At 57.6% G+C, this 18,368-nt stretch overlaps 1 protein-coding gene across 2 annotated transcripts in view; it reads left to right on the top strand.

Moving 5' to 3' along the window:
- SHROOM2 (shroom family member 2) overlaps positions 1 to 18,368 on the top strand; it is an 85,697-nt gene that overhangs the window by 39,575 nt on the left and 27,754 nt on the right. For both annotated transcript variants that reach the window (XM_084870006.1, XM_084870005.1), the window contains exons 2-4: positions 2,628 to 2,779; positions 13,742 to 13,873; positions 14,147 to 16,472. In XM_084870006.1, the coding sequence (XP_084726132.1) occupies positions 2,628 to 2,779; positions 13,742 to 13,873; positions 14,147 to 16,472 (2,610 nt within the window). The remainder of the gene's footprint in view (positions 1 to 2,627; positions 2,780 to 13,741; positions 13,874 to 14,146; positions 16,473 to 18,368) is intronic.

Genomic DNA, 18,368 nt, shown 5'->3' with positions numbered 1-18,368 from the left:
AAATTTATATCTGTTGTTGCAAGTATTACAGATGACCCCCATTACAGATCCCCCCTACTCCTCCTTCCCCCGGTTCCCACCCCAAGAACCTGTGTTTTAATGCGCACCTGGGAGCTTGGTATGTGCGTTACCGTCTGAGACATGCCAGGCCCCCGCCTGCACTGCCTCCCGGGTAGGAGCTGCCTCTCTAGACACCGCCCCTCCCAGCCCCCGTGCTCCTGGCCGGCCCCGCCCCCACTGGACCTCTGACTTCTGGGGGCTGGAGTGCCGCCCCCCCTCCGTGGTCACCTGCCTGTGGGTCTGTGTCTCTATAGGTGGCCGCCTCAGTCTCCCACCCCCAGGGCTTCAGTCCCTCCGCCGGGGTCACTCCATGTGGGGTCATCTTTCCCTGGGCACCCTCTTTTTAAAAAGATTTTTATTGATTTCAGAGAGAGGGAGAGAGCGAGAGCGAGAGCGAGAGAGTGAGAGAGGGAGAGAGAGAGAGACATCATTGATGAGAGAGAATTGGCTGCCTCCTGCAGGCTCCCCACTGGGAATGGAGCCCACAACCCGGGCACTTGCCCTTGACTGGAATAGAACCCAGGACCCTTCAGTTCACAGCCCAATGCTCTATCCACTGAGCCACACCGGCTGGGGCTCCCTGGGCACCCTCTGCCCCACAGCCAGCTGCCCACCGGGCCCTTCCCATGGGCAGCCCCCGGCCTCTCACACGGGCATGTCAGCCCTTGAACCTCCGCCTCGTGGGGCCGGCACCTCGCTATTACCTGCGGGGAGGTGTAATCCGGGGCGGGCGGGAACTTGTTTGCCGTCCGTCTGTCATTACGTCGGGATAAAATTGTCTAGACGTTCGAAACCGGTTGTTCCCAGAATGGATTGCTTCACAGGCTTGCTATGAGTGGTCTTTAGTTTTGTTTACGGTGTGGACGTGCGATGAATAGTTGCTTTATTAACCCCAGTTCAGCTGTCCTCGGATCGAGGCGGAGATTGGGGGGAAGGTGAGGTTTCCGAAGTGAGGCGTCCTCAGTGGCTTCGTTCCCACTTCAACCTCCCGGAGGGGGCGCTGCCCACTGAGCCACCTGCTCGGACTTGAAGGAATTCTTGGGAGCACCGAGGTGTACAATGGGGGGCAGCAAGCTTTCAAATCGTACCCTTGTCTACGTGTGGCCGTTCATTTGTTCACGTGCTTTCTTAGTAGTTTGTGAAGAGAATGGCTTTTTGGTGCAAAATGGGTTGGCAAACGTTTTTTGTAATGAGCCAAGTGGTAAATATCTGGCTTTGTGGCCAGGCTTGTCAGCTCTGCCTTGTGGCAGGTGTAAGCCAGTGGCGCGGTCGTGTTCCCATGCAGTTTCCTCCACATGCCTCCTCCTCCAGGCAGAAGGCAGCCGGCTGGATTGGGCTCATGGGTCACAAGGTGACGGGTCCGGAACCGGGCTGGCTCACTGACACTGAATCCATCGGATCATTACTACGAAGGGAAAACTGCGTTAATGATTTAAAAATCAAGATTTCTCAGGGCGAAGGCCAATGTGGCTCAGTGGTTGAGCGAAGACCAATGAACCAGGAGGTCACGGTTCGATTCCCAGTCAGGGCACACGCCTGGGTTGTGGGCTCAGTCACCAGTGTGGGGCGTGCAGGAGGCAGCTGGTCCATGATTCTCTCTCATCACTGATGTCTCTCTCTCTCTCTCTCCCCCTCTCTTCCTCTCTGAAATCAGTAAAATATACGTGTTTGGCACCGAGTCGTGGTTATGTTACTATATACAGGCGGTATAACAGTCTAATTGGGGCTCTTATCAAAGAGCCCAGGCACTGTGAGGCCGCCAGGATGGGGAGCAGTCGGGACCTGCGTGCGCTGGTGTGCCGGGTAGTTCAGTTGAACCCGATACACCAAGGTTGTGGGTTCGAATCCCAGTGAGGGCACATACAAGAATCAACTAATAAACGCTTGAACAAGTTGATGTTCCTCTCTCTCTCAAATCAATCACTATGATAGATAGATAGATAGATAGATAGACAGACAGATAGAGAAAAGCGGTCTGGCAGTTCCTCAAAATGCCCACCGTAATTCCCACAGAACCCAGCAGTCCCACTCCTAGCCGTGTGCGAAGGGAAGGGAGCACACATACAGAAACTTGGACTCTGTCCTAGCAGCACACAGCCGCATAAAAACAGCTCACCTGGGCGGGTGGCCCGCTGGCTGACCATTGTTCCACGCACCAGGAGGTCATGGTTCCATTCTCGGTCAAGGGCATGTACCTGGGTTGCAGGTTCAGTCCCTGGCCCAGATCCGGGCACCTGCAGGAGGCAGCAGTAGATGTGAGACTTTTTCCCTCCCTCCCTCCCTCCCTCTTTCTCTAAAAATGAATGGAAAATTACCCTCAGGTGAGATTAACGGCGATAAAGATGAGTCACTGCTCTGGGCTGTGTGTTCCTAAGTGGTCCACGCTGTTCCCTCGGTGAACATAGCCCGCACCCAGCCCGCACCCAGATGGCCCCTTTCCCTCCGTAGTGTGGAGGCGGGCCCTCGGGCCTGCGGGGGTGGGGGTGGGGGGAAGGGCAGCCTCCTGGCCACATCCTGGGCACCTGTTTGCCGACGCGGGAGCTCACCGGCCGGCTTCCTCGTTGCAGGTGGAAGAAGGAAGCAAAGCTGCGGCGGTGGACAAGCTGCTGGCGGGAGACGAGATCGTGGGCATCAATGACATCGGCCTCTCGGGGTTCAGACAGGAAGCGATTTGCCTGGTGAAGGGGTCCCACAAGACCCTGAAGCTGGTGGTCAAAAGGTAAGTCCCGCCGAAACCGGTGTGGCTCAATGGATAGAGCGTCGGCTTGGGGACTGAAAGGTCCCGGGTTCGATTCCCGTCAAGGGCATGTACCTTGGTTGCGGGCATATCCCCAATGGGGGGTGTGCAGGAGGCAGCTGATCGATGACTCTCTCTCATCGATGTTTCTAACTCTCTATTTCTCTCTCTTCCTCTCTGTACAAAACCAATAAAAAAAAAATAAAAAAAAATAAAAAAGGTAAGTCCCGGGCCTCACGTGTTAACCAAGACACACGGCATGGAGTAGACAGCAAGATGTGCCGCCTGATTTAAATTGCGTGTGTGTGTGTGTGTGTGTGTGTGTGTGTGTGTGTGCGCGCGCGCGCGGGCGCGCATATAGGATTGTTGTCTTTTGGCCAAGGATGAATGAAGCAGCAAACATTTTAAAAGATCCCTTTTATGACTGCTGACGGTTTATTTGGATTTATGAAGCGAATGTGAGGAGTCATGTCTCCGGCAATGTGGAGATTGTCCTTTTGGCAGAGAAAAGCCTCTGCTTTTGTTCCAGTGAGCGGCGTGGTTGCCGCCGCTGAGAACTGGGCCTGCGGGCAGACCGAGCGGGGCGATGGTGATGGTGGAGCGGGAGCTTGCCCCTCCACGGTAAGGCTGGTGAGAGACCATCTCTGGGATCATTGCCCAGCTCCGGGGTGACTGCCCCCCCCCATTGTCTCTGTGGTGGTGCTGCCGGAGCCCCCACACACTGGGCAGCCCGTTGGCTTACTGCGGGGACAGTGGTCTCTCTCTGGGGCCCTGCCAGCTCGGTGCGGGCGGGCTCAGGGCCACTTCCCACAGCGCTCGGTGCACAGGGGCACGTGCGGACTGGCTGATGGAGTGAAGCTGATTGGAACCGCCCCTGGGCGGGTGTCACCGGGGATCTGATGGGGATGCTGCCTCCTGGGGCTCAGTCATGAAACCTGTAAGTGTGACCTGGCCAGCCCAGGGCAGCAGCAATACCATGGACACTCGTGGGACAAAGTCAGGAGGCAGGGATATTTTCGCTGCTGCACCCAACAAGGGAGAACAAAACACCGGTCACTGCCGGCTCGTATTCCAGGCCCACGCGGCCGGTGGAGGGTAGCAGAGCTGGTTTAGTGGAAGAGAGAGAATGGAATCCGCGCTCCCCAGTGGGAAGTGGGATGTGAGCACAAACTGGCGGTCCCTCTAATGAGAAGATAAAGCAGGAAGCGGCCTGTCCAGAGACTAGGAATCCAGGTTTAAAGGCCAGACCTGGGCTTTGTCTCCCAGGCTAGCTAGTGGAGTAGCGCCCCCTGGTGGTGAGTGGGGACAAACAGGGCTTGTTCGATACGATGCTGATTAGGTTACAAGTTAGACAGCCCTCCTGGCGAGCAGCTTGGCAACACGTTTCAAAAAGCGTATCTTGGAACGGAATTTCATTTCTGGGGTCCTAGACATTCAGCAAAGGGGATCACTCCGCTGGCGAGTGCCGGCGTTACAAGTGTGTGCCAGCGTGCACTGACATGGAGAGGTCCCCATAAGTTAAGGTTTGGGACTTTTTTAAAACGCCGTGGGATGCGGGACAGATTGTTAAAAATCGGGACTGTCCCGCCAAAAGCGGGACGTCTGGTCACCTTACCGGAAGTCCAGGTGAGTGGCACATGTGTGTGTTTATAGATACTTGCCATTTTAAAAAACGTTTTACATTTCTAATCGTGGTAAACCCTGCTAGCAGTTCTCAATCTGTGGGTTGCTGCTGTAGAGCCTAAGACCATCGGAAAACACAGATATGTACGTTATGATTCATTAACAGTAGCAAAATGACAGTTATGAAGTAGCAACGAAAATAATGTTATGGTTGGTGGTCACCACAGCATGAGGAGCTGGATTAGAGGGCCACAGCATTAGGAAGGGTGAGAACCACTGATGGGGGCAGAGGGGCGGGGAGAAACATCGATGTGAGAGAGATGGAACCAGCAGCCTGGGTATGTACAGGTCGATGCTCCAACCAGCTGAGCCAGAGCTGCGGGGCCCAGCCCCTGCATTTTTATTTTATTTTTAAATATATTTTATTGATTTTTTACACAGAGAAAGGGAGAGAGATAGAGAGCTAGAAGCGTCGATGAGAGAGAAACATCGACCAGCTGCCTCTTGCACGCCCCCTACTGGGGATGTGCCCACAACCAATGTACATGCCCTTGACCGGAATCGAACCTGGGACCTTTCAGTCCGCAGACCGACGCTCTACCACTGAGCCACACCGGTTTTGGCAGCCCCTGCATTTTTAAAGAGGAGAGCTTGCCCGGCCAGTTGGCTCAGTGGTTGACACCCAGGAGGTCACGGTTCAATTCCGGGTCAGGGCACATGCCCAGGTGGCAGGAGGCAGCCGATCCATGATTCTCTCTCATCATGGGTATTTCTGTCTCTCTCTCCCTCTGCCTTCCTCTCTGAAATCAATAAACACATATTTAAGAAAATAATATTTTTAACAGAAGGAAGTGGAGAGGCCTTTGGGGTGGGCGTGCCCGTGCTCACGGGGCAGCAGGAGGCTGTCCAGCAGTTGCCCTGTGGCATCTTCCTGTTTGGGGCAGACCCAGCCGGGCTGTTTATGGCGAACAAACAGGAAGAATGGCTCTTGGGTGGACTGGCCTCCCGGAGCAGCTCTGCGCCTTGTGGCTTGCTGGGTTCTGTGGACGGGACAGGTGACAAGTGGCTTTATTGCTTACGTGGGCATTCCTGCCGCTGCAGTGAGGGCGGCCGCGTGCCGGAGCTCAGCAGCTTGTCTTTGAACTAGAGGAAAAGAATTGAATGTATAAGGTGGCTGGTCCGATTCCTGGTCAAGGCCACCCACTCTAAAAAGCAACTGGAAAAATACCCTCTTGTGAGGATGAACCAAAAAGCAAAAGCGGCTACTTTATAAAAAGGCCCTGTGTCAGTTATCCACAACCATTGCGAAACAGGTTATTTTCCCCAAGAGGACGGCCAGACTCAGCCTGGTTCAATCTGAGGGCGCCCTGCCCCCTGAGGTGCCCGCGAAGGCGGCCTTTCTGATGAAGACGGCACTCAGGTGAGGGTGCTGAGCGCTGAGCATGGCCAGGTCGGGTGTGTGTTCTGGGGAAGGGGTGTGTGCGCCTCCATATAACACACCCCTGGTGCCCGGCCCTCGGGGTTCAGTGGTTGAGCGTCCACCCGGGAACCAGGACACTATGGTTCAATTCCCGTCAAGGGCACCTGCCTGGGTTGTGGGCTTGATCCCCAGGAGGGGGCGTGCAGAAGGCAGCTGATCCACGACTCTCTCTTCATTGATATTTCTCCACCCCCCCTTTCACTCTGAAATCAATGAAATATATATTTAAAAAATAAGTAGAAAATCAAACATGCCCCTGGCTTGGTAAGCGCACGGCCCCTCCCTCGGGGACAGCTGCTGTGTGCCGAGCTGCAGGTGGCTTGTTTTCAGGGGCGTGGGGAGCCCCGGCCCCCAGGATAGGGTTGCGGGGGCCGGTGTCGCACAGCCTTGGCGTCCTGTTTCACGGGCCTGGCAGCGCCTATCTTGTCATCATGGAGCGGCCGGGCCGGGGGCGACGCGAGGAGACACAGGATCGCTATCTGCCCCTCGACGTGTCTTTCCCAGACGGATGAGAACGCCACTTCCTTTCTCCCCAGCGGTGTCGCTGGGAACAAAGGACTGTAACCGGAGCCCCCGCCAAGCGCACATATGTTCTCCTCCGGGATGCCCAGGCGGTGCCCGGGCCAGTGGGGCGGGGCGGGGCGTCTGCCCAGCTGTCAATCACGCCAGGCCCGTGGGAGAGGCTGAGCAGCGAGCCGGTGCCTTGCCCTTCCTCCCAGCACGCTGTCCCCTCGCCCGGCCAACGGCTGCTCCTCGCAGGCACCAGGCGCGCTAGGGCGGATGTGGTAACCTTTCCTTGTTTCTCTCCGCTGTCGCCCGCACTGCTTTCCGGGGTGTCCAGGCCACACCCCGGAGATCCTGGTGGATGTTTCTGGAACAGCCCCAGGCCACTCTGCTGTGATGCCGCTGCGGGCTTAAGCAGACGTGCTTGGAAAGGGGTGAGGCCAGAAACGGGGTCACCTGTACGGTCCCCTGAGGAGTGGCCAGGAGCTAAGCCCCTCGACGGGGCGGGCGCGGCTCGCTGCGGCCAAGGCTATCACCGCCCCCTGCGTGGACAGCGCTGGGCAGTCTCCACTTTTCTCACTTCAGAGGCAAATTCCCACAAATTCAGCTCTCCAAAAGTACATACACTTTTACTTTTTATTTTAGTTTATTTTTAATCCCCACCCGAGGATAGTTTTCCATTGATTCTTAGAGAGAGTGGGAGAGAGGGAAAGACGGAGAGAAACATCTACGTGAGAGAAACACATCGTTGGGCTGCCTCCTTCATGCCCTCTGACCAGGACCTGGGCTGGGAAGGAGCCTGCAACCGAGGTACATGCCCTTGACCGGAATCGAACCCGGGACCCTTTGGTCCACAGGCCGATGCTGTAAACACTGACCCAAACTGGCTAGGGCTCCAAAAGTACATACAATTTTAAACCCCTTGGAAAATTTTCTTTGAAAGTCATGCCATCAGTCATTTTCTAAAGCTTGTTCTTGCTGTCCCAGTCCCTCCAGTTGGTATGGTGACGTTCGTTTTGTTTGCAGCGAAGGCTGCCTGCCACCTCATCGTGAATCTCACTCTCAGTCAGCCGGTGTGGCCAGCCCTGTGGCCAAATTATCCGTAAGGTTGACTCATGTCACTTCCTGCCTCTGCTGGCAGCCCTAAACCGCTTTGTGACTCCGATTGGGTCCGCTAAGCCGGCGTGGGGCCGGGGATTAGCACCCCGGGAGGAGGATCTCGGCCGCAGCTGTGGGTTACCAGGCTGGCGGCAGGTGCTGCACTGGGAGAAAGGAGGCTTCCCGTCCAGGGACAGCCCTGGCCTGGCTGGGAGCGCGTTTCTCACCACACGCACCGGGCTCTGGCGTCACTGCCTGGCAGCGAGTCCCGCCCGAGGCAGCCTGTCCCGTCCCTGGCGCTGTCTGGGCAGGTGGCTCTGCGTGGGGCCCCCCGTGGATGCTCCGGAAGCAGCTCCGTCCACCCACGCAGCTGGAGGACCGGCGTCGCTGGGCTGGCCGCAGGTTGTGTCCCTTCCCCACCGCCCCTCCGAGGGCTCTTCCTGGGGCAGGAGAGCGGTTTGTTTATATTCTTCCTAATATATCTTATCGATGTCAGAGAGGAGGAGAGAGGGAGAGAGAGAAACATCCGTGATGAGAGGGAATCATGGTTCAGCTGCCTCCTGCACACCCCCCACTGGGGATGGACCCTGCAACCTGGGCCTGTGCCCTGACTGGGAATGGAACTGTGACCTGGTTTATAGGTCGATGCTCAACCACTGAGCCATGCCGGGCAGCTGGACTGTGTTTGTTCTGAAAGAGGGTGTGGGTCTTACTGGGATGCCTGGGGCGTTGAGAGGGTGGCCTGAAGCCTTTTCTTCACGTTTCAAGGGCAGGTTTCTGTGTTTTGAGCATTTTGGAGGTGAGGGTCAGAGGCCGCCGGGCCTGTTTTATTGTTGAAACAGAGCAGAGCCAGAGGTTTGTGCTGAATAGACACCCTGACTTGTGGGGTGTTCTCATTATTGTGGTGTAAAATAATCCAGAATAATGAAAGCATAATATGCTAATTAGACCGGATGTCCTTCCTTCTGGCCAAGCCTCAGCGGGCGGGGCCCGGGACCAAGGCCCTCGCACGATTGTAGAGGACCGGGCCTCTAGCTGAGATATGAGGGACGTGTTAGTGCCGGGTGTGCAGTGCAATGGCTCAGAACATGTGCATACTGCAAAACGATCATGGTAGGTCGTTAACATCAGCCACCGCGCATAGTCATAGATACTTTTCTTGTGACAGAACAGTATCACTTTTATTAGAATCAGGAGGAAAAAAGATCAGATGTGTTTTATTTTGGGAAACGTCACTTCTGCTCAGATTTCGCCGTCGGGTATGGCGTAAGCTCCAAACCAGATGACTAATTACGTGAGAACGTTTCTTTGGGGGGGGGGGGCGGTGCACTGTGCCTTTAAGACGGTCAGGGGTTCGGACACAGCCTGCCTGTGGGCCGTGCTGCCTGCCCGGTGGAGGGGGGGCAGCCTTTGATCCTCCCTTCCCGGAGAGCAGGTGTGATGGGAAGAACCTGGGCCACTTGGTGTGCCCAGTGCTGCCGGGCTCCTAATGGGCCGTCCCACGGGCCTGCTAACGCTGCCGGAGCCGTGCCCGGGCCTGCTCGGGCAGAGGGGTGCCCGCCTCACCTGCGCAGAGGAGCCCCCGCTGCCCTCGTGGGACGCGCCCCGCATCTGTTTCTGTTTCCGCGCAGCTCTGAGGGCTTGGATGCTGCCTGGGGGTGGGGGTGGTGGTTATCTTTCCTGGATGTGCGGGCAGGACCTGCCTTAGTCCCTCCTGCAGGCCTGCACGTCCTCTCGGGCACAGCACGGCACCATGTGACAAATGCTGCAAGGCTGACTGTGTCTCGTATTAAATTTATGTAATCATGTTTTATACATGCATGTAGCATGCTAGAAGCACTCCAGGCAAGTTGTTAAGCTCATACCATTAGGAGCTGACAGCTGACAGGCAGGGCCCCTAGAGGGGAGGAGGAGGGGGACCAGGGGAGGAGGGGGTTGAAGGGAGGAGGAGGGGGACGAGGGGAGGAGGGAGGAGGGGGCTGAAGGGAGAAGGAGGGGGACGAGGGGAGGAGGGAGAAGGGGCTTGAAGGGAGGAGGGAAGAGGGGGGACCAAGGGAGGTGAGGGAAGAAGGGGAGGAAGGGGGTTGAAAGAAGGAGAAGAGGAGGGAGGAAGAGGAGGATCAGGGGAGGAGGGAAGAGGGGGGAGAAGGAGAAGAGAGGACCAGGGGAGGTGGGGGAAGGAGGGGAGGAAGGGGGTTGAAAGAAGGAGAAGAGGAGGGAGGAGGAGGGGGATCAGGGGAGGAGGGAAGAGGAGGTTGAAGAGAGGAGGAAAGAGGGGGGAGAAGGAGAAGAGGGAGGACCAGAGGAGGTGAGGGAAGGAGGGGAAGAAGGGGGTTGAAAGAAGGAGAGGAGGGAGGGAGGAGGGGAGGGGAAGGGGGACTATGGGAGGAAGAGGGCCAGGGGAGGAGGGGAGAGGGGGGCGGAGGGGGAACCCGGGGGGAGGAGGGGCCTGCAGAACTCAGCAATCTTTCCCAAGCTGCTGTCAGGCCCACGTCAGTGGCTCCAAGGCTCCAAAGGCGATGGCAGAGGGACGGGACGCACCAAAGGGGAGTGGAGGGAACGGGTGACGAGGTGGCTTGGGCTAGACCCCTGGTCGGCAAACTGCGGCTCACGAGCCACATGTGGCTCTTTGGCCCCTCGAGTTTTTAGCAAAGGCCAGCTTAGGAGTACCCTGATTAAGTTAATAACAATGTACCTACCTACATAATTTAAGTTTAGAAAACCTGATTCTCAAAAGAAATGTCAATCGTTGTCCTGTTGATAATTGGCTCTGTTGACTAATGAGTTTGCCGACCACTGGGCTAGACAGTGCTCAGGCCTGGGCCTGCATCTGAATTGCCACGAGGGCTTGTGCCAGCACACCAGCAGCCCAAGCCCTTGCCCAGGTAATGCCCATGGGGCTGGCCAAGGAGCGCTCTAGGAGCCCAGCTTCCCTCTGTGGCTGCTGGGAGCCGCTGAAGGTTCTGGAGTGAGGGGCAGAGCTGGCGAGCGGAGGGGCAGGAGGTGGGTCTGGCAGGAGGGGGGGGGGGTACACACAGACAGACGGGAGGGCTGCCGAGGACCTGGGCTCCCACAGGCTTGGCAGGCCCGAGGGCAGCGGCCAGCTCGGAGCGGGTTCATTTGGGGCCCGTGGGCGGTGCTTCTGTGGCTTTGTTCCACGCATGCCCACATCCCAGTGTCCACCAGGCGTGCCTGGGGCCAAGTCCCCCCCCCCCCCCCGCACTGACGACCTTGGCCTCGCAGCCAACCCGACCTATCCCGTCAGGCCCGCCAAGTTCATGGAGATAAATGCAGACCTTGTTGATTTTGTGAGGCTGTGCCCATTTGCTGCATTTGAAAAGGTTAGAAAAATAATATAGCCCTCTTTCTTTCTTCCTTCCTTCCTTTATTTTTTTGAGGGGAAGGAGGGAGTTCTGGTTTTTACATGAATGAACTATTTCATTGAGGCACTTACTCAATTGCTCTTTAAAAACGAATTTTGGTATTTACATCTGTGTGTCTTAACTCTGAGCGACAGCCTAGCATTTTTTATATTTGTTATGTAAACCCTGTCCTTTCAAAACAAAACGCAACACTACCTAGTATATAAAATTATTATTTTTAAAAATATATTTTTATTCCCTTCAGGGAAAAAGGGAGAGGGAGATAGAGAGAAACATCAATGATGAGAGAGAATCATGGATCAGCTGCCTCCTGCACGCCCCCTACTGGGGATTGAGCCTGCAACCCGGGCATGTGCCCTTGACCGGGAATCAAACCGTGACCTCCTGGTTCATGGGTCCATGCTCAACCACTGAGCAATGCCGGCGAGACTAAAATTATTATTTTTTAAATTAAATTTATTGGGGTGACATTGGCCAATAAAATTATATAGGTTTTAAGTATGCAATTCTATGGTACATCATCTGTCTATTGTCTTTGCGTCTACCACTCAAAGTCACACTGTCTTCTGGCACCATGTGTTTGACCCACTTAAAGGTAATCTTAAAAGCTGAAGTGAATTTAGATGGATCTTGGTTTTACGGGAGCCTTGTCGTGATGAATGGTTTTATCTGGGGAGCCAGGAAAGCTGGTGTGAACTGTCAGGGCCGCAGCTTTTCAGGAAATTGTGATGATGAAAGGAATGTTCGTGCTGAGTAAAGGTGATATTTGGGCACTGGCTGGTGTGGCTCAGTGGACAGAGCGTGGGACTGAGGACTGAAGGGTCCTGAATTCGATTCCGGTCCAGGGCACGTACATCGGTTGCAGGCTCAATCCCTGGCCCTGGGTAAGGTGTGTGCAGGAGGCAACCAATGGACGTGTCTCTCTCACATCGATGTTTCTTTCTCTGTCTCCCCCCTCGCCCTTCCGCTCTCTGTAAAAGAGGAAGAATATCCTCTGGAGAGGATTAACAGTAAAATGAAAAAAAAAGATCTTACATCTGCTCCTGCTTTCACTCCTGCTGCACAGGCCGGTGTGAGCCGGACCTGAGGGACAGGGACAGAGGGTTCCAGGTGGCACCAGGCTCTGTGCCCAGACTTCCCGCCCAGCGTCCTCAGGATGGTCACTGAGTGACTGGCACGAGGGTGCTGAGCAGCTTGTCTCTTACCGTCACAGGCGCACCTGCTTCAGGCCGCAGGTGCCTGCGGACAAGCAGCCGGAACCTTCTCTGACCCCAAACAGGCTCACTGCCCCAGGAGGCGCACAGGCCCGGACGGAAGCACGCCTGTTCCAGGGGACTGTCCCGTTCCCAGTGCCGTGACAACCTCGGTCATAGCTTGTAGTGTAACCCTTCCCACTGGGTTCTCTTGTTTATTCTTTTCTTTTATTTTATATATTTTATTGATATTTTACAGAGAGGAAGGGAGATAGAGAGCTAGAAACGTCGATGAGAGAGAAACATCAACCAGCTGCCTCCTGCACACCCCCTACTGGGGATGTGCCCGCAACCAAGGTACATGCCCTTGACCGGAATCGAACCCGGGACCTTTCAGTCCGCAGACCGATGCTCTACCACTGAGCCAAACCGCTTTCGGCATTGTTTATTCTTTTTATGCATCTTTATTGATGTCAGAGAAGAGGGGAGAGGGAGAGAGAGAGAAACATCAATGACGAGAGAGAATCATGGATCTGCTGCCCCCTATACACCCCCGACATGTGCCCTGACCAGGCATCGAACCCTGACCTCCTGGTTCATAGGTCAGTGCTCCATTGTCAGCCACTAGCCGGGCTGTTTCTCGGTGTGCTATCTTCCAAAAAGGAAGGACACTGGCCCAGTAACCCCTAGTAACCTGCAGCATTCCAGAGTGTGCTGTCCGGGGTGTAAGGCTCCCCGTGCCCCGCCCCCTCTCCCCAGCCTGCCTTGTCTCTCTGCCTCTGTTCAATCAGTCTTACCAGGGGTCCTCAAACTTTTTAAAGTGGGGGCCAGATCACGGTCCCTCAGAGAGCTGGAGGGCCGGACTATATGAACTACTAATTCCTACTGTAACACCTCGGCTGCGCTCACTGCCCAAAAAACCTGGCGGGCCGGATCAGACTCCTCTGCGGGCCGCATGTGGCCCGCGGGCCGTAGTTTGAAGACCCCTGGCTAGTCCCTTTCCTTCATTAGCTAGCGGTGACGGTCTGGAGATGAAAGAAGTGGACATTGTAGCCCCGAGGAAGCCGCCTGGAACTGCCACTCACAGGGCAGGACCTTCCTCATGGGGATCTTGGGAAATGCCATGAGGTACGGTCTTGGTTCACAACCCCTTCCCATGTTTGACACTAGTTCGTAGACAGCTGTCGTCAAGTCCATGCAGCCCGTGTTCTGCCTGCCACCCACGTTGTCGGGGTTTAGGTTGTACATGCTTTCTGGTTTTGTCTTTAGTATCCTTTATTGTATAATATTCTTTGTTTTTTAAATATAGCTTTATTGATTTCAGAGAGGAAGGGAGAGGGAGAGAGAGAGAAACATCAATGATGAGAGAGAATCAGGGTTCGGCCGTCTCCTGCACGCCCCACACTGGGGATGGAGCCCACAACCCGGGCCTGTGCCCTGATCGGGAATCGAACTGTGACCTCCTGGTTCCTAGGTTGATGCTCAACCACTGCGCCACACTGGCCGGGCATCAAGAGACATTTAAAAAGCGCGCTTGTGCCCAGGGCAGTGGGCAGCACCTGGACACGGTGCTGGGCATCAAGCAGAGGTTGCTGTGGCTTGGTGGCCGCCTCGGCATGACCATGTCCCGTGCGCAGCCTCTGAGTCGTGTGCGCTCTTTCAGGAGGAACGAGCTGAGCTGGAGGCCCCACTCCTGGCACGCCACCAAGTTCTCCGACAGCCACCCCGAGACGCCCACCTGCCAGCTGTCTTCCGCCGGCGCCTGCCCATCTTGGCACGGCCGCCACCACGCCAGGTAGGCGCACTGCCCGCACGATGGGGGGTGACTCCTCCCTTGAGTTGGAATGATTTGTGTCCCTGATGAGCCAAGGCCGTGGACGCACCCATGTTCGGCTGCCTCCTGCACCCCCCCCACTGGGGATCAAGCCCACAACCCGGGCATGTGCGCTGACAGGGAATCAAACCCTGACCTCCTGGTTCATAGGTTGACACTCAACCCCTGAGCCACGCCGGCCGGGTCTGCGGTGACAATTCTAACGCAGGTTCTCCCTCTCCTCTTGCCTCACAGCGCCTCCTCCCAGGACCTGTCCGGTGCGTGGGAGCCGTCGAGCCTGCAGCGCACCTCGGACCACTTCAGCTCCCTGGGCAGCGTAGACAGCCTGGACCAGCCCTCCCAGCCCTCCCCCTCCCCCTCCGGCCGCCTCTCGGCCGCCAAGTCCAGCGGCAGCATCGACCACCTGGGCGGCCCGAGCAAGCGGGACTCGGCGTACGGCTCGTTCTGCACCAGCTCCAGCACGCCCGACCACACCCTGCCCAAGGCCGATGCCTCGTCCACGGACAACATCCTCTACAAGGTGGGCCTGTGGGAGGCATCGCGGCCCAGCGGCCGGGGGGACCCCCAGGGCCTAGAGGAGAGGCCCGGCTGCGTCCCCTCCAGGGGCCCCCGGGACAGCAGCAGGAGCCCCCGGCCTGAGGACGCACCTGAGCCCAAGCTGGCCCCGTCGGGGAGGTCCAGCTTTGGGCCCATCTGGCACGTTCCCGATAAGAAGAGGGCACCTCCTTCCCCCCCGCCGCCGCCGCCCCCTCTGCGCAGTGACAGCTTCGCCGCCACCAAAAGCCACGAGAAGGCCCAGGGCCCTCCGTGCCCTGAGGCGGCCACCGCGCAGCACTTTCCGGGCCGGAGCCGGGCTCAGAGCCAGGGCGACTGGAGGGCAGAGCCCCCCGATCCGCAGCGGAAGCCAGCCCGCCCCGGTGAGCGGAGGCGGCCCGAGAGCTCGGGCTGTGCTGCCGGCGGCCCCCTGGACTGCGGGTGGCCGTCCAGCCACGGCGCCCCCAGCCGGCTGCACGCCTCTCTGTCCAGCACCGACGTGCGCTTTCCGCCGTCCGCCTATGCATGCCAGCACCCGCGCCAGAGCAGTGACGAGAGTCCCTTCCTCCGAGAGGGCCCCAGGGCCGCCGTGGTGCCCAGGGGGCAGCCGCGTGGCATCGTCACCCACAGCTTCCAGGACGCCAGCTCCGCCCTGGCCAGGCAGCCTGGTGCCGCCGAGCGCAAGGGGGACAGCGCGGGGCAGAGCCACCACCGCTCCACGGCCACCAGACAGGGCCCCCCGGGGGGCGCCCAGGCGGCTCAGCCCCGGGACGGCTGCTGGCGCTGCGGCTCGCCTCTGGGGCCCCACGCTTGTCCTGCCACACACTCAGCAGGCCAGAGGCCACGCTGTCACCCCCCTCTGCACCAGGAGGCCCTGGACGCCCCTGAGGGGGACCCAGGGGACAGAGGGTCAGAGGAGCCGCAGAGAGCCCGCCACGGCGACAGAGCGCAGAGAGTCTCCGACGGGGAGAGCAGCCGGATCTCGGCCCGCGGGACGCCCCTGCTGCACTCGCTGGCCCGGGAGGGGCCTCGGCCCGAGGCCGGCCCAGAGGGCGGCAAGGACAGGCCGGCGCCCTTCGATGCCCAGGTGGGCAAAGCCACCCGGAGGAGCGACCGCTTCTCCACCACCCTCCGCAACGAGATCCAGCTGCGGCGCGCGCGGCTGCAGAAGAGCAAGAGCTCCATGGCGCTGGTGGCGCCCGAGGCCGGCGGGGAGGCCGGCGGCTGGCGGGGGGCGCTGGGGGGGCCAGCTGCGGGGGCCCCACTGCTGGGCACCTACAAGGACCACCTGAAGGAGGCCCAGGCCCGCGTCCTGCGGGCCACGTCTTTTAAGCGCCGCGACTTGGATCCCGGCCCGGCCGGCCCCCGGGAACCCAGGGCTGGTGACCCCCGCCCAGATCCTGATGCTGCCCCCCAGGGCGCGGGCCCGGCCAGGCCGCCCGCATCCGGAGGGGGCCCGGCCCACGTGGCCCGCATCGGGGGCCGGAAACGGTTCACGGTGGAGCAGAAGCTGAAGTCATACTCAGAGCCGGAGAAGATGAACGAGGTGGGGCTCTCGGGGCCTCCCTGCCCCCGCCCGCACCCCGACGACACAGTGGGGACGTTCGCCGACAGGTGGAAGTTCTTTGAGGAGACCAGCAGGCTGGTCCCGCAGAGGCCCAGGTCCAGGCAGGCGCTCCCCGGGGTCCCGAAGGAGAAGCCGGACAGGCTGCGGGCCGCGCGCCCCGGGGACCCGGGTGCCGAGCCCCCGCCCCAGGGCAGGGCCCGCACCACCTCCTTTGGAGAAAACGCTGAAGGTCCCAGAAAAGCGGGCAGGACGGGGACATCGGAGCCACCACAGAGGCTTGGGACCTTTGCAGAGTATCAGGCCTCTTGGATGAAACAGAGCAAAGGCCCGGAGGCCAGGGCCTCGGGGAGGTACCACTCGGCCGACGACATCCTGGACGTGGGCCTGGACCAACAGGAGAGGCTGCAGTATGTTCACGAGAGGTCACGGTCATCGCCCTCCACAGACCTTTACAAACAGGTGAGCGTACACGCGGGCAAGCTCATGGTCACCCCACCTCTGTCTTTTATTTATTTTCTAAAGTTTTATTTTTATTGAATTCAGAGAGGAAGGGAGAGGGAGAGAGAGAATCATCAATCTGCTGCCTCCTGCACGCTCCCCACTGGGAATCGAACCTGCAACCCGGGCAAGTGCCCTGACTGGGAATCATAGTGTGACCTCCTTCCTGATTGATAGGTCAATGCTCAACCACTGAGCCATGCTGGCCGGGCTTGGCCACTATCTAAAGGACCTATAGGGTACCCCCAGATATAACGGGCAGCACCAGCATGACTTGTGTCCACTCAGTGCAGCATTCATGGTGCTGTGTGAGCATCTGTCTGTGTGAGAGGGACCTGGGCAACCTCGGCTTTTCACTGCGCTTTTAGGAGTCGTGATTCACCCTCAGCGGGGTTCCCCGCCCTCTCTGGCTGCAGCTGTCCCCCCCTCTCTCAGTAGCTTGTCTCTGCCTTGGTTACGAGCAGAGAACTTGGGGGACTGTAGAGGATGGCAAGCTGTCCTCGAAATGAAGAGAGGCTTTCAAACATGGATGGCATTTAATCATTTAATGTTGTTAGTGCCTGTTCTTTTTAGTATTTCCCCCAAATCTCTTTAAAGATTGCTCTCGGGCACATGTAATGAAAAAGCCACGCAGCCCTGATCAGTGAGGCTCGGCTGGTTGAGCATCGTCCCGTGCACCAGAAAGATGGCTGGTTCGATTCCTGGTCAGGGCACATGCCCAGTCTGTGGGTTCAGTCCCCGGTTGGGGTGCAAACAGGCAATCAATCTGTTTCTCACATCGATGTCTCTCTCTCTCTCTCTCTCTCTCTCTCTCTCTCTCTCTCCCTCTCTCCCTCTCTCCCTCTCTCTCTTCCTCTCTCTTCCTCTCGCGCTCTCTCTCTAAAATCAATAAAAACATTTATTTAAAAAAGGCACTGCGTCATGACGCTATTGCCCCTTCTTTTAAGGTAAGAGTTTTGATGGTCAAAGTTGAGGTAAGTTTCTAGCAAACTGCATATTTGTGTCCATGCTTTGACACCCATAGTTTCTCTCCCTCTCTCTCTGCTTTTCTTGCCTCTTAAACCTGCACTTGTGTTTGTCCACGTACATATTTCCTGCAGCACCAGGTGCAGTTTCTTTTTAAAAGGACCAGCAGTAAAGCCTGGCTGGTGTGGCTCAGTGGCTGAGTGTCGACCTATGAACCAAGAGGTCGCAGTTCAATTCTGGGTCAGGGCACATGCCCACGTCGTGGGCTTGATCCCCAGTAGGGGACGTGCAGGAGGCAGCCAATCGATGATTCTCTCTCATGGCTGTTTCTATTTCTCTCTCCCTCTTCTTGCTTCTCTGAAATCAATAAAAATAGATTTTAAAAAAGAGAACTGCAGTAGGATATCGCACAGCATTCAGGGTGTGTGTGTGGAGAGTCTGGGTTCTGGAAGGCCAGGAGCGTGTGTTTCTGCCCTGGAGGTGCCCTGGCCCGCGGCCCACGCAGCGTGACCCGTGAGGAGTCCCTGCCGCTCAGTCAGGAGACAAGCATCCCACAGGCTGGCGAGTCCTGGGCTCGAGGCTTCGCCCAGTGAGCAGGACCAGCCGGTTGGGGGTTTTGGCCAGTGTATCCTTGTGTAGGAGTTCTGCTTCCTGTCCAGGACGGCGATGGATGTGGGTCTGATGTGTGTGTGTGTGTGTGTGTGTGTGTGTGTGTTTTAAAATATTTATATTGATTTCAGAGAGGAAGGGAAAGGGAGAGAGAGAAACATCAATGATGAGAATCACTGATTGGCTGCCTCCTGCATGCCCCACTGGGGTTGGAGCCTGCAACCAGGGCATGTGCCCTTGACCGGAATCGAACCTGGGACCCTTCAGTCTGCAGGCTGACAC

This window comes from Pipistrellus hanaki (genome assembly GCF_964339955.1).
Source record: "Pipistrellus hanaki genome assembly, chromosome: X".
In the NCBI taxonomy this organism is placed as follows: domain Eukaryota; kingdom Metazoa; phylum Chordata; class Mammalia; order Chiroptera; family Vespertilionidae; genus Pipistrellus; species Pipistrellus hanaki.
Note: the sequence above shows the minus strand (reverse complement) of the source record. Positions and strands in the feature narration are given on the sequence as shown.